The sequence below is a fragment of the Tursiops truncatus genome, chromosome 17 (assembly GCF_011762595.2).
Source record: "Tursiops truncatus isolate mTurTru1 chromosome 17, mTurTru1.mat.Y, whole genome shotgun sequence".
NCBI classification, from domain to species: Eukaryota; Metazoa; Chordata; class Mammalia; order Artiodactyla; family Delphinidae; genus Tursiops; species Tursiops truncatus.
In genome coordinates, this window is record NC_047050.1 from 42,252,769 (window position 1) to 42,269,590 (window position 16,822).

At 34.0% G+C, this 16,822-nt stretch overlaps 1 protein-coding gene across 9 annotated transcripts in view; it reads left to right on the forward strand.

The window, feature by feature from the left end:
- Positions 1–16,822, forward strand: part of VPS13B (vacuolar protein sorting 13 homolog B) — a 797,029-nt gene that overhangs the window by 128,828 nt on the left and 651,379 nt on the right. For all 9 annotated transcript variants that reach the window (XR_012327280.1, XM_033843006.2, XM_073794628.1 and 6 more), the window contains one exon: positions 14,742–14,923. Coding sequence is in view for 8 of the 9 variants with exons in the window: in XM_033843006.2 (XP_033698897.1) it covers positions 14,742–14,923 (182 nt within the window). In the remaining variant the exon portion in view is untranslated. The remainder of the gene's footprint in view (positions 1–14,741; positions 14,924–16,822) is intronic.

Sequence of the window (16,822 nt, forward strand, 5' to 3'; positions counted from 1 at the left end):
GCTAAATACCAAGATTTTATGAATAATTAAGGGCTTCCTATCAAAATGTTTGTTCAGCTTAAGGACAAAGGGTTTCTGTTTTCTGGTCTTATGGAAGAATGCAAGGGTTTGATTGGCATAGAAAGGAATGTGGGGACAGTGCTGAGAGGGAGCCAGGGGGAAGGGCCCTCACCTCCATGGTCAAGTGCCAGCACTTGATCTGGGCCAGTGCCCAGGAGCCCCAAATCTGCCTCTAGTCTGGGGAGTTTGTTAGGAAGTAGGATTGGGCCTTTAAGACAATCTTATGTGTACCTTGTCTGCTAACAGCCTGATGATTGTTTACTAATATTCTTGCCTAAGTTATTTCACAAGGATTGCTCCCTGCTACACAGTGTTGAAATTACATTCAGAGATTTAAAAAAAAAAAAAAAAAAAAAGACATGAAGAACACAGCTACAAGTAAATAGCACTTATCTTTGTACTAGTTAGATTTTTCCCTTTGATTCTTTTAGCAAGGGCACAAAGAGCATGCAACATATGTTAACAACTGGAAAGTGTTGGTCCAATGAGAACAGGTTTCCTTCGATTTTGCTTTTGGAAAATTTGGTATTTTCAACATGCAATTTTATGATCAGTTGGGTATAAAGTTGTATAGGTAATTATGATCCATCTATTTCCCTTGTTAAAAGTTTTAAACTTAGTAAAATTGTTTAGTGGTAGCCAAATGAACATTTATAATTCCTTCTTAGATTATTGCCTTTAAATTTAAATTTCGGCACCGTAGAATATGACTATAAGACTTACATCTCTTTCTATGAGAAGAATAATATTAATAGTAGCCTTTTCTCAGTATTTGGTTTTACCTATGTACAACAGTGGGAGACATTTTGTACTGTCTCGATGTCAGTATATAATATGACAACATCTTATATTAGTGACAATATCTTTTAAATACATCTGTGTTTCATTATTTTTTTGGGACTGAAACTTGAGAATATTCAAAAGAATTCTAAGTTGTTAGTATACAGTGTATTTATTAAAAGAGAAATCTCTTGGTTAGAAATCACTAAATTTAGGCTAAGTGTTGTTTTTGTTTTTAATAATTGCCTCTGAATTTCTTTCCTGTGTTTGATGATTTAATCTCTTTTAATATACTAACTTGAAATATAGGAACAAATAATCATTGGAGGTCCCTGTGCTCAAAAGATCATACAGTGCATAGTTAGTAGAAGAAGAAAATCTCTAAGAACAGCATTGTAATACTCTTGTGTAGCATTTTGTACTTATTCCACTACATACAGTGATTTATTTGAATCTCACAACCAACCTTTGGAATAAACAAGTCATGTATTATTATCTCTTTTATAGATATGGAAATGGAGGATTAGGGAAGATGATACTGTGGATCGAGAAAGATGAAATCACTTGTTTCAGTTGTTCCAGAGGTCTAGTTTAGTGTTGGTATTGGAGCCATTAATAGCATGTTGGTAGCTATTAGCAAGTTCTTGATAATAGGTTTGATTGTATTCTTTATTATGATTTATAACTTTAAAAAATATTTCCAGTTTCCTAGATGAATTTGTTAATACTTAGCACTTTTTAAGTTTCAACTGGTTAATTAGACATTTGTTTGTTTTAAAAATAATTTTTTGGTAACTATCATGTGAGAATTGTTGTGTCATAGGCCTTGGAGTCCCATTATGAGTAAGATATGGTCTTTGCTTTCCCTAATTATGTCCTTCTCCTGCCTAAAATACTTTGCTTCTCATAGCTTTTGTGGTAAAGATTAAGATCTTTAAAACTTTCAGTGATGTCCTCCATGGTCTAGCCCCTTCTTGGCTGTCTAGATTCATCTGAGTATCTTCCTCTCTATCCCCTCCCACCTCCTTGCCTTTTTCATTGTTTCTTTTTCAACCAAGTCTTTCACCATATTGTCTCAGTAATCAATAGCCTAAATAATTTTTACTTACTCCTCAGATATTGGTCCAATTGATATTTTCTCTGACTAGATCACATCTTCCTAATATATTCTTTTTTAAAAAAATTTATTTTATTTATTTTTATTTTTGGTTGTGTTGTGTCTTCGTTGCTGCGTGCGGGCTCTCTCTAGTTGCGGCGAGCGGGGCCTACTCTTGGTTGCGGTGCATGGGCTTCTCATTGTGGGTGGCTTCTCTTGTTGCAGAGCCTGGGCTCTAGGCACACAGGCTTCAATATTTGTGGCATGTGGGCTCAGTAGTTGTGGCTCGTAGGCTCTAGAGGGCAGGCTCAGTAGTTGTGGCGCACGGGCTTAGTTGCTCTGTGTCATGTGGGAACTTCCTGGACCAGGGCTCGAACCCATATCCCCTGCATTGGCAGACGGATTCTTAACCACTATGCCACCAGGAAAGCCCCCCTAATATTTTCTTTAATGGGCTATTTTTCCTGTTTTTCACTGTAGTTTTCATAGAGGTGATTTTTACACTGTTTTTTGTGATTATTTAATAGCTTTTTCCATTCTTTTTACATTAAGTTCAGTAAGGACCATCTCTTTTTCTGTGGAGGACATTTATCTTCAAAACCTTGAAACTATGGAAAGCACAAGTAAATACTTATTGACATGCACTTGCTAATTTTTTCAGCTATTTTTGTGCTTTTTCGTGGTCTGATTGATTAGATTTTAGATTGTATGCTCTTTTGATAACCAAGTTTTTCTTCTTTTTACATACATAATATATGTAAAATGTGCCCTTGGCCAAAGCAAAAACCAATGACTTTAATTAATTACTGAAATTGAACTAAAATTTTAGTGATTTCTCTAATCAGAATTCTCAAGGTAATATTTGAATGTTTTTAATTACATATATAAGATATATTGCATGAACACACTTCCTCTCTCTCTCTTTTCCTGAGTAAACATTTTTACTTAAGTAGACGAACTGTCTATATTGAATAACTTGTCTGGGAGATGATGAGATTAATGAAGAGATAACATTTTCCTCCTTTTTTATTTAGTTTGTTTGCTACCACCTGTAGTTCATTGTAAGATTTTGAACTTTATATATTATAATAATCAAGGCATTCATTATATTTTTATTTTAGTGATAGACAAATTTTACTTCTCATTTTTTCTGTCCATTTGTTATCTAATATTTAAGTTCAAATATTTACTTCAGAAATTTGAAAAATGATAAAATATTTTCAAGTCTCAACACAGCAGGATATAATTTGTATTTTACAGCTATTTGCAAATGCTAAAATTATTGTAATTAAATAAATATAACAGTTAATACTTGTAGGGATGTTGAGAAAACAATACACTGATACACTGCCTATGAATGTAAATCTTGATTCAGACAGCAAAATGTGAAGCATGCATTAAAGAGACCAACGTGGAAGAATATGTACTGATGTACAAAGATCTTGATCACTAGGACATATTGCTTAGTCATAAAAAGCAGGCTGTAGGGCTTCCCTGGTGGCGCAGTGGTTGAGAGTCCGCCTGCCAATGCAAGAGGCACGGGTTCATGCCCCGGTCCGGGAAGATCCCACATGCTGCAGAGTGGCTGGGCCCCTGAGCCATGGCCGCTGAGCCTGTGTGTCCGGAGCCTGTGCTCCACAACGGGAGAGGCCACAGCAGTGGGAGGCCCGCGTACCGCTAAAAAAAAAAAAAAAAAAAAGCAGGCTGTAGACTTTTAAATATATATATATCTCCATTAAAATTATAAGTGTATCTATGAATACATAAAATCAATAGAGGTCTGTAGGTATGTATGCTGAATTCATAAAAAGTGGTTATCTGTGGGGAGTGGAGTGGGATCAGGAGGAGGAAAGAGGAGCTTTAACCTTTCATTTTACCTACGATTTAGGTCAAAAATTTTTTTCCCCTTCCACGAGTATTGATATATTGCATAAGTTGAAGAGTCGTTGTATGCAGAACTAAATACACATTTCTTAGTTTTTTAAACTGCTTTCATTTCTCAGTTGAGTTAGTGAGTTTTGTACTCATTTTATTTTGGAAAAAGTGATCTAATCTTATTTTACTGTACAGGATATGAGTAATAACAAAAATACATTTTTGGAACCAATTTGTACATTCAGACCTTGCATTTGGGGACTCTGTATAAATCTTTAGATCCAGCTGTTGCTGAGGATATTCTTTCAGTTGCTGTGAGGTGTGTTGATTTTAAAAGAATGGATGGTTGTTCCTGAAGTGTATGTATGGCAAAAATTTTATAGTACTGCTGTGAGTGTGAATGGATTGTTTAAGTTAGTTCCTTTGCATTGAGGAATAAGAATGACTTCCATGTTTTTTATTTAAAATTTCAAAAGAAGAATTTTTTTTATAGCAGTGCCAGATTGGTCCAAAGCTTTTGTCAGCTCCGTATTGTAATTTGTCAGCAAATGGAACAGACAGAATCTTTTAAAGTGTTTGTTAATTAGGGCATATTCATTTTCAGTCTTTGTTACTACACAATCAAGACCTACTTGTTTCTGTTTCCTTAAATTTATCCTGGAGTTTGTCCAAGTTGAGTTTTAATGAGTTGTTTATCCTGCTAGTTACATTAGGATTTATTTTTCCCTAGAGAGTAATGTTTGAATTGATAGTTTTTTAAACCTATTCTGTAATATGAACATATGTTCAGACTAGGACTTCTGGATATATGAAATAGGCATTTGTTAAATAAATTATTTTATTTTCACCAACTTAATTGTTAAAATGTAGGTTTAGTGATACTTCAAAAACATGAGGTAAGTCCAGAAGTTGTTAGATAATTTTAGTATGAATTTTATTGAGCTGTTTTATTTTAAGCTGAGTTTAAATAAATTTGTAGTGGTATAAATCACAAGGAAAATTTTACTTTTATTGTTTATTTTCATTGACTTTTTAATGAGCCCCCCAAATAGCTTAAAGTTGTAAAAGCTATTGATAAAAAATTTCTGAGGCAAATACAGTATGATGGTATGGTTTGATGAAATGGATACATAGGTGTTTATTATTTTCTATACTAGTTAACCTGTTGGAAATATCTCAGCATTGACAAAAACAAAAGAGGAAAAAACCCCTCTTCATTGATATTGTTATACTAGCAGGTACATTCTATAATTTACCATCTATTGCCAAATCATTTATAAATGGTTTATTTTAGTTCAAATGCTACTGGAATATTAAACAGAAGTATAATAAAATGCACTTTTATTTGCAGTCAGTTATAGCTGGAAAATAAACCACAAAAACATGCCATACATGTATGCTATAATTTACTTGTTTATTGTTGAATTCTGGCTTTTGTAAAGTGAGTTATTTCCTTTGATGTTAAATTAAATTGAACCTGAAGGAGAGAACTGTCCCCTACTCTTGGGCAGTATTAAAATGTAGAATAAATTAATCTTTTTGAATTTGCATATGTTTAAGTTTTTATTCAAGTCTGTGTTATCCATTTGGGAATCATTTTATGTGACATTTGATGGCTTGAAAGAGTACCATATACAGTAGCTGAAGTTTTTATGAAATAAGTAAAGACCCACTTGTGAAAAGAATCCTGACTGTAATTTTGCCTTATAAGTAATTATTGCTGTAGTTACAAGAACATGGCTCTTGCTACACCATAGGACTTCCTAAACACCAAGGAATATCTGGCTAAAGATAAAGTGGCTAGATTAATTATACATTTTTATATTGTAGGTTTCCAATGTCTGTTCTGTTTACTTAGTATCACTACTGGTAAACTGTTGTGCTTTTGTTTTTGTTTTGGTCAAGAATTTTGAACAGAAATTTGAGAACATAGTAGAAAGAGAACCACCACTCAATTTTTAAACCTGTAATAAAAGACAAGAAAGTGACGTAAAGAATGGCCACAATGTTAGAAAAGCAAAAGGAACCAGTAATGATAATGAAGTATAAATTTATGAATTAGATTGTATTGTTTTTTCTCCTGCCTCATTTGATCTCTATTATCTTACCTGCTTGGTTTAAGGAATCTTCTATTCAGTGCATTTAAAAAATTTATTTAAAAAGATTTAAAAAAAGATTTTTGGCCCCACTGCATAGCATGTAGGATCTTAGTTCCCCGACCAGGGATCAAACCCATGCCCCCTGAGTGGAAGCGTGGAGTCTTAACCACTGGACCGCCAGGGAAGTCCCTTCAGTGCATATTTATTTCCTTGTCTATTTATTACAATGCTTTGATTTTGTGGCAAAATGTGACCAGGCTTGTGGATTGAACGGTAAATCTAGGTAGAGCCACATATTGCTATTAAATATTTGAGAGCTGTATGGACAGGGTGGTAGATGTGTTAATGTGTAACTGTATATTTAAATTATGAGGCATGCTAATTAAGAGAGACAGGTGATCCCAGGGTTTTGTTTTTATTTTGTTATTTTCGAGTGAGAAAGGGCAGTCGTTAGTTGCTTGGACCAGTGTTCCTCGGAACAGAGTTCTGAATACTTCAGGGAGGTTTTAAATTTTAATTGAGATAAAATAGCATAAATTTACTATTATAATTATTTTAAACTGTACGATTCATTGGTTTTTAGTATATTCACATTGTTGTGCAGTCATCATCACCATCTAACTCCAGAGTATTTTCAAAACTCCAGAAAGAAAACCCTGACTCTATCTGTGATTCTGGATGGAGAATGCCACATACAATATGTGGCATTTTCTGTCTAGCTTCTTTTACTTAGCGTGTTTTCAAGGTTTCTCCATGTTGTGGCATGTATCAGTACTTCATTACTTTTTATGGCCAAAAAATAACTACTATATAGTGATATACCACATTCTGTTTATGCATTTATCAGTTGCAAGTTTGGGTTGTTTCTACTTTTTGGCTAATAAAAATAATGCTGCTTTGAACATGCATATATGAGCTCCAGTATGAACAACATTTTCAGTTCTCTTGGGTATATACCTAAGAATATAATTGCTATATTTACCTTTTTGATGAACTGCCAAATTGTTACACACAGTGGTTGTACTGTTGTATACATCTACTTCCAATGTATGAAGGTTCCAATTTCTCCCCATCCTTGCCAAGACTCATTATTTTCTGCTTTTTTTTTTCTCTTTCTTCTCCTATTATGTCTATCTTAGTGGGTGTGAAGTGGTATCTCTTTGTGGTATTGCTTTTCATTTCCCTAATGATGTTGAGCATTCTTTTAAGTGCTTATTGGCCATTTGTGTAAATTCTTTGGAGAAATGACTGTTTATGTGCATTTTTAATTGGGCTGTATATCTTTTTGCTGTTGAGTTGTGGGAATTCTTTGCATATTCTAGGCACTAGACCCTTCGTAGATATATGATTTGCAGATGTTTTTTGTCATTTTGTGTGTTGTGTTTTCACTTTCTGGATAGTTTCCTTTGATACACAAAAGTTTTAAATTTTGATGAAGTCCCATTTATCTGTTTTTCCTTTTGTTGCTTTTGTTTTTGGTATCATATTTAAGAAATTGTTCCTTAATCCAAGGTTGTGAAGACTACACTTATGTTTCCTTCTAAGATTTTATGGTTTTAGCTTTTTGACCAATTTTGAGTTAATTTTGGTATATGGTGTGAGGTAGGGATCTAAGTTCATTCTTTTGTATTTCAATATGCAGTTGTTCTAAAACCATTTGTTAAAAAGACTGTTCATTCCCCACTTATTGGCCTTGACCATTTGTCAGAAGTCCATTGATCATAGATGTATGGGTTTATTTCTAGACTCTCAGCTCTAGTGCACTGATTTATATTTATATGTGTATTTGATTGCTGTACCTTTGTAGTAAGTTTTGAAATTGGGAAGCATGAGTCTTCCAACTTTGTTTTTCTTTTTCAGGATTGTTTTGACTATTCAAGATTCCTTGTAAATCCATATGAATTTAATTAGTTTAGGATTAGTTTAATCATTTATTCAAAATAGATGGGATTTTGATAGGGATTGTATTGAACCTATAGCTGAATTTGGAGAGTGCTGTCATCTTAACAGTATTAAATTTTCCAATCAATAAACATGGGATGTCTTTCCATTTATTTAATCCCTTCTTTAATTTCTTGCAACAGTGCTTTGTAGTTTTAAATGTAAAAGTCTTACACTTCTTTGGTGAAATACTTATTCCTAAGTATTTTATTCTTTTTGTTGCTATTATAGATGGAATAGTTTTCTTAATTTCCTTGTCAGATTGTTCATTTTAAGTGTATATGGGTATAAAACTGATTTCCATGTAGTTACCTTGTATCTTGGAACTTAGTTGAACTTGTTTTTAGCTCCATTCATTGGGGGGGTGTGTGTGTGTCTGTGTGTGTGTTTATAGTTTTCAAGGTATGAGATCATGTCATCTGTGAGTAGTGATAGTTTTACTTCTTTTTCTACAATCTGAATGCCTTAAAAATTTTTTTTGCCTGGTTTCGTGGCTAGAACCTTTACTGCAATGTTGAATAGAATGGCAAGAGAAAAATACTTAACTTCTTCCTGATCTTGGAGAGAAAGCTTTCAGCCTTTCACCACTAAGTATGATGTTAGTTGTGTGTTTTTCATAAATGTCCTATATCATATTGAGGAAGTTCTCTTTAGTGTGTTGAGTGTTTTATATTATGAAAGAGTATTGGATTTTGTCAAGTACTTTTTCTGTGTCAGTTGATATGGACATGTTTTCTCCCCTCTTCTTTCTATAAATATGATATATTGCATTGAGTTCTTGAGCCATTCTTTTATTTCTGGGATAAATTTCAGTTGTCATGGTGTACAATGCTTTTAATCTTCTTCCAAATTTCATTTACTGGTATTTTACTGAGGATTTTGCATTTATGTTCACAAGGGATATCGATGTGTAGTTTTCTTGTGTTGTTTTTGTCTGGCTTTGGTACCTGGGTAATACTGATGTTATAGAAGAAATTGGGAAGGATTCCCTTCTGTTCTTTTTTGCAAAAAAGTTGAAGAGTATTGGTATTTTTTTCTTCTTTAAATGTTGGTAGAATTCACAAGTGAAGCCTTTTGATCCTGGACTTTCCTTTCTTGGGAGATTTCTACTTTATTTTTGAAGAATAGTTAAGTCGGAATTATAATAATTATTATTTTTAAAATAAATTTATTATTCATTTATTTATTTATTTATTTATGTTTGGCTGCATTGGGTCTTCGTTGCTGTGTGTGGCCTTTCTCTAGCTGTGGCGAGCTGGGGCTACACTTCGTTGCGGTGCACCGGCTTCTCGTTGTGGTGGCTTTTCTTGCTGCAGAGCACGGGCTCTAGGTGCACTGGCTTCAGTAGTTGTGGCATATGGGCTTCAGTAGTTGTGGTTCATGGGCTCTAGAGCGCAGGCTCAGTAGTTGTGACGCATGGGCTTAGTTGCTGCACGGAATGTGGGATCTTCCTGGACCAGGGCTCGAACCTGTGTCTCCTGCATTGGCAGGTGGATTCTTAACCACTGTGCCACCGGGGAAGCCCTGGAATTACAATTATTAATTGACAGTTCTTTCTTTCAGAACTTTGAATATTTCATCCCACTGCCGTGTGGCCTCCATGGTTTCTTCTAAGGAATGTCTTCAGAGCTCAACCAGGCAGTTTTCAACTCTGCCACCTTTTCTTGTTGTGCATACCCTGAAAGTCAGCCAGAAGTGAGAGCTTAAGGCCTTTCTCTTGTCTTTTCTCTGCAAGTGCACATGTGTGTGGCCTTCCGTATTCCCAGGAAGGTGTCTGAGCTTTTCAGTGTTTTTATTCCTGAAAGCATAATTTCCCAGCCTTTCTAAGATTTTGGTTAGTCTCTTTTTTTCCCCCTTGTCTATCTATTATTCCAGGCAGCAAGGACTATTGCAGTACATTTGCCTGTAAATGTTTTCTACAAATGCTCCTGGGTAGTTGTTTTAGTATTGGGAGAGTTCTGAATTAGGAGAGAGAAAGCAGGTTCTTTGAGTTGGTCCTCCAGGTAGCCACCAGACAGGTCAGAACGAACAACCACAATTTCTTTTTTTAAGTTCATAAATTTATTATTTGTTAATAAATCTGGCAGTCATGGCTGTTAATTTTTCAACCATGCATATGAGACCAAGAAGCACCAGAGCTCTTCCACTGACTTGACATTGAGATCCTACAAATATTTATATCTTTTAGGAATACAGAGATGTCAAGTAACAGTTTATCAAGAAGTACAGGTCATACTGGGGATAAGGGCTATTTGGTACCACTGCTGAGCCTGGGGGCCAGGGGATGTAACATGGGTAAATAAAAATACCACAAAGTTCACTGTTCCTACTGAGATTGAGCTGTTTAAAATTTTTTTTAGAATTTTACTTTATTTTTATTACGTGTTCCCATGTTTGTTGCAGGCTTTTGGTTAGTTTCTAGAGTTCTGAAAAAGTTGATTTTTGACAGTTTTTGCCAGCTTTTGTGTTGCTTTTATGGAGGGACAGACTTTTGGTATACCTTACTCTACCATCTTCGTTGATACAATTCCTCTTTTGGAGGTTTTAAGTGAAGTTTCTTTCTTTTTGTTTTAATTTAAAAATGTTTTAAATTGAAGTATAGTTGATTTACAGTGGTTCAGCATAGTGATTCAGTTGTATAATATGTGTGTGTGTGTGTATATATATATATATATATTCTTTTTCAAATTCTTTTCCATTATAGGTTATTACAAGATGTTGAGTATAGTTCCCTGTGCTATACAATAGGTCCTTGTTGTTTATTTTATATATAGTAGTGCGTATCTGTTAATCCTAAATTCCTAATTTATCCCCCCCTTTCCCCTTTGGGAACCATAAGTTTGTTTTCTATCTCTGTGAGTCTATTTCTGTCTTGTAGATAAGTTCATTTGTATCATATTTTTGATTCCATATGTAAATGATATCATGATATTTGTCTTTCTTTGTCTGACTTAAAAGTGAAGTTTGTGTCTATGAGAAGGTAAGAAATCATTTGATAATTCAGTGTCGGAGCAGGGAGTGGAGGTAGTTTGTTACATTGATAATGCTCATTTTTAAAACATTTTAAAAATGTTTTATGAAATTAATTCATTTTGACATAGTTTGTGATTTCTATAGTCCATTCTTGAAGTATTGCAGTTTCTTAAATTCTTTTTTTTTGAATTTTTTCAAGCTTTTAATTAATTAATTTATTTTTGCTGTGTTGGGTCTTCGTTTCTGTGTGAGGGCTTTCTCTAGTTGTGGCAAGCAGGGGCCACTCTTCATCGCGGTGCGCGGGCCTCTCACTATCGCGGCCTCTCTTGTTGCGGAGCACAGGCTCCAGACGCGCAGGCTCAGTAGTTGGGGCTCATGGGCCTAGTTGCTCCGCGGCATGTGGGATCCTCCCAGACCAGGGCTTGAACCTGTGTTCCCTGCATTAGCAGGCAGATTCTCAACCACTGCGCCACCAGGGAAGCCCCCTCTTAAATTCTTTTGAAAAAATAATGATATATATATCTCAAAGGACCAAGCAAAACAATAGAGACATTTATATAGGGAAAAAAGGGAAAAGATCACATAAAGTCATCCTCTGTTATCATCTTCCAGCAATGAATATTATCAATAATTCTATCCAGAATTTTTTATCTCAACATACAAACACATGCAGACATACTTTTATGTGTGGGTAACCCACCACTTCCTGCCATTACATGGAACCATGTTACAATGCAACTACATACATTTTTACCATATTTCAGCATATCCTTTCATATCAGTAGGTTCATCTAACTTCATTCTTTTTAATATCTGAATAGTTTTGCATCAAGTCAATGTGTCAGAATTTATTCAATGATGAGATTTTCTCAGGTTTAGGCTATTTTAAATAATGCTGCAAACACTGTCTTTGTGTAAGTATTCTTGCAGGCTTGTGTGAAAATTCTTTTCAGATAGATTCCTAGAAGATGAGTTAGAGTCTGAGAGGTCTTGCTAATCTGAGAGGTTAAAAGAGTCATACATTGTTTTAGTTTGAATTTCCCTTTTTACTGGTGAGGCTTAAGAGTCTTTTCATGTTTATGGGTCATTTCTAAATATAACACCTGCATTTTTTCCTCAGCCATTTCAGTGTATCTCACAGGAATCTGTACATAACATTGTTATAGCACTCATTATGTTAAATTATAATTACTGGTTTACTTGTCTCACAACTAGATTCTGAATTCTTTGAGTGTAAAGATAGTGCTTGTATCTTCGGTTCCTAGCAAAGAACCTTGTATCTGTTAAGCTTTAAATATTAGGTGTAATTGATTTTCACTATAGTCATCTGTGGTAGGTTGGGCAGGGATAATTATACTTGCCTTTTAAAGAGGGAAGTGAAGCTCAGAGAAGTTATATATATCTTTTTCCTAAAAACATGAAACAAATAAGTGATTTCGCCAGAATTGGAATTGATATTTTAAAAATTTCATGTCCTACTTCTAGTACCTTAAATGAAAAACTTTGAAAATGAGGTTAAAGAGATTTAAAAATAAAAGTAAATTCAAGGAAAGTGAACCCTATGGAGTCAGACTTCGATGCAGTCTCAGATGAATGGCTGTGTAAAGCCTATTCAGGTAATTCTTATGGATAAAAACCTTGGAAAACCAACTTAATTAGTGAATTAGGTTATTATCAAACTGCTGCAACCACACTGCCTTCCTTGCCATTGCTTGGACTTGCCAGGTTCAGTCCTACCTCAGGACCTTTTCACAGACTGTTCATCTGCCTGAATCACTCTCCAGAGATATCCACACAACTGTCACTTACCTCCTTCAAGTCTGCTCATGTCTTGCTTGGAATTAAACCTATCCTTTTAATATGATCTACCCACCATATATGAAATTGCTCCTTCTTCAGTAGTTCCTATTCCATGCTCTGTTTTTCCATTCTCTTTTTCTGTTTCCAAGAGCATTTCTCTTCTAACTTCCTTATATCATTTGTTTACTTATATTGATCAACTTTTTAATTTGTTTCCTGTCCCCATTAGAATATAAACTATGAGGACACTGGGATTTTAATTTTCTGTTTTGTTCATTGATGTTTTAAAACAGCTAAGATACTTCCTAGGTAGCTAGTGCATGACTGCTACAGAATAGGCAATTAATAAATATATGCTGATTTTATAGATTTTCTAGAGAACAGCTTTAAAATGAAGCTTGAAGACCAGCTAGGCCTAATCTGAGACCTAAACAGTCAAAGTCCCAGCAACATTATAGCTCATTTTTTTGTAGACCTAGGAACTGCAAAGTAAAAATCCAGTCTTAACTTTGAAGGACATTAGGTTTATTAGCAAGGTGGTTCTCAGCTGCAGTAGCAATGGCTAGAAAAGGAGCCCATTGACTTGAAAGATGACTGAAATTAAAAGTATACCTGGAAAATACAAAGGTAACCAATTGACATGAGACTCTGTCAGTATCTCAACTGTATAGGACTATTGCTTGAAATTCCTTTATATTCTTCTTACGGTTAAATAGTGCACATACGCTGATTGTTTTTACTAGTCTGTAGTGGACAGGTGGGAGGATAGTATAAAACAAGGGAAGTTCTGGAGAAGGACTGGTTCCTTCATGTTACATTTATTGGAATGAATGCCCATAGAATTTTTTTCTTTATCTGCTCTTTTCTCCAGGAACACTGATTATTTTCTGTCATCCATATCAGTGTCCTTTTCTAAAATCATTTTATACTTTTTCAAAAGTTTTATCTTATGTGACTTTCTGAATTTTATCTACGATGTTCTTAATTGTATTTTATGTTTTTAATTTCTAAATATTTGAGGATTTTGCAGATACCTTTCTTTTATTAGTTTACAGTTTAATTCCATTGTGATCAGCACATATACTCTGATTTCAGTCCTTTTAATTTTATTGAGACTTGTTTTTGTAAATGTAAATTGGTGCAGCCACTGTGGAAAACAGTGTGGAGATTTCTCAAAAGGCTAAAACTACCATATGACCCAGCAGTTCCACTCCTGGGTATATGTCCAAAAAAATAAAAACACTAATATGAAAAGATATGTGCACCCCAGTGTTCATAAGCAGCATTATTTACAGTCACCAAGATATGGAAACAATGTAAGTGTCCATCTACGGAGGAATGGATAAAGAAAATGTGCGTACACACACACACACACACACACACACACACACACACACACACACACTGGAATACTACTCAGCTGTAAAAAAGAATGAAATTTTGCCATTTGCAGCAACATGGATCAACTTGGAGGACATTATGCTAAGTGAAGTAAGTCAGACAAAGACAAATACTGTATGATATCATTTATATGTGGAATCTAAAAAATACAACAAACTAGTGAATATAACAGAAAAGAAGCGGACTCACAGATATAGAGAACAAAGTAGTGGTCACCAGTGGGGAGAGGGGGAGGTACAAACTGTTGGATGTAAAATAGGTTCAAGGATGTATTGTGCAGCATGGGGAATATAGCCAATATTTTGTAATAATTGTAACTGGAATTTAACCTTTCAAAAGTGTATAAAAAAATTTAAAAAAGGGAATAAGGCAGATCTGTTAGTAAATCCTATTTTAAGTGTTAATTAGTACTATTTTCACTGTTATTTTTGATGATTGACTTGATTTAAAAAGTGTAATGCTTGAGCTGAATATATGTGTATGAATGTGTGTGGACATTATTTTAGTTTGTATTTTTATTTTTTATTATTGTTAGAGGTTCTGAAATAGTGAAACATTTAAAGTTAGTAGAATTGTGTATCTCTTTGATTTAATTCTAATTAAAATAATTTCTGTGTATACCTTTTCTTCCCTTGCATCCTAATTTACTTTATATGGTGTTGTTTATAAATGTTATTTAATATATTGTTTGTTATGCTTTGTATTTTCTTATGCAGGACCAAAAGATCTCAGATTGCTATAACTGAAGGTATATTTGAACTTCCAAATCTCACAGTTCAAGCTACAAGAGCACAGACACTTCTGCTGCAAGCAATTTATCAAAGTTGGTCTCATATTGGAAATGTCAGCTCTTCAGCAGTGAATGAAGCTTTGATGAATGAAGTTTTCCAAACTATAGGTAAGAACACACTCTTCTTGACAAGTGTATGGAAAACTCTTATTAGAGGTGACTAATATTTTATCATTCAAATTCATGTGTATAGTATGATCAACTTAAATTGTAGTGTATTTCTAAGAAAGCAGATTTTTATAGCACCTGTGTAAAATCCAGGATATGAGTTAAGCCATTCAGTTTTGTTCTCTGCCACCAACTTGTGGATATATTTTGTAGTTGCAAGAGATTATTTTTCACCAGCTCCTTGTACAATTCATCCTTTGGCCTTACTTGGATAACTTTTGAGGGGATCAGTCTGTATGTTTGAAATGATAACCAAGTCAAGTATAAATACAATATGTTTGATTATGCTGGTAGAGTGGAATAAAATTCTTAATTATAGTACTTTAGCAATTCATAAGCAAGTTAATTTTTTTAATGTGGAAAATATTAGTCTTACACCCTGAATGAATGAATTAACTATGGAAAATTAAAAATCTGCTTTGATGCCAGTTTATTATCTTCATCTTATCACTCACTTTGTAGATAAACAAGAAAAATTGCAGAAGGCTTGCTTCTTTTAGTTGTTTCAGCTCAAAATAATGTTACTTTTGCAGTGACACAAAAAGGATATATTTTTATTAAGTGCAATCATGCTTAAAATGATAACATTATTTTTATCTTATACCTCATTTGTTTATTAAAATAAAACTGGTTTTGTTGTTATATGATGCTTTCTAAGGTTTTAAGTTTAGACCTTACTATGGGGAATATCTTATAAATTCTTAAAAAATGCATTTTAATTAGAGCCTTTTCATTTAATATAGCCATTGCCTAATATAAAATTGTACAGCTGTTTTGGAACAGGTTTTTAGGATTCTGTAAAGAAATGATGGGACAAATGTTTCATTTGTTTAGAAGTTCTTAACTTGGGGCTTATGAAAGGGCTTCGAATTCTGTGAATACCCTGAAATAGTATGCAGATCTTATGTGTGTATAAACATATACCCCTAAGGTCACACATATTTATGTTCTCTTTTTTAGTTGATTCTTTTATTAAATGTAGTGAGTCTATTCCTTAGAGAGTCTTTTGACACATCTATTTTTTCTTATATTAACATAGTTACAGTTAGTTTTTGTTTGGTTGGTATTTGATATAGTTCCTTTTGCATTCTTTACTTAAAATCTATGTGTTTTTATCTTTAGGTATATGTCCTGGAAATAACATATAACTAGATATTATAGATCAAGTTTTCTAATTTGTCTTTTAGCTAGTAAATTGAATCCATTTATACTTGTGACTATAGTTTCTTTTTGTCTTTGTTTCTATCATGTTACTGTTTTGTTTCCTTTTATACTGATATAGCTACACTACTTTTTAAAAAATTGCTATTATTTCTTACTTAATATCCTCTTTACACTTGGAATTTGTATACTCCTATTGAATTATTATTTTTTAAATTTTTTAATTTAATTTAATTTTTTTTATACAGCAGGTTCTTATTAGTCATCCATTTTATACACATCAGTGTATACATGTCAACCCCAATTGCCCAATGCATTACCCCCCCACCCCCACCCCCCCGCAGCTTTCCACCCTTGGTGTCCATACGTGTGTTGTCTACATCTGTGTCTCAACTTCTGCCCTGCAAACCGGTTCATCTGTACCATTTTTCTAGTTTCCACATATATGCGTTAATATATGATATTTCTTTTTCTCTTTCTGACTTACTTCACTCTGTATGACAGTCTCTAGATTCATCCACGTCTCAACAAATGACCCAATTTTGTTCCTTTATATGGCTGGGTAATATTCCATTCTATACATGTACCACATCTTCTTTATCCATTCGTCTGTCAATGGGCATTTAGGTTGCTTGCATGACCTGGCTATTGTAAATAGTGCTGCAATGAACATTGGGG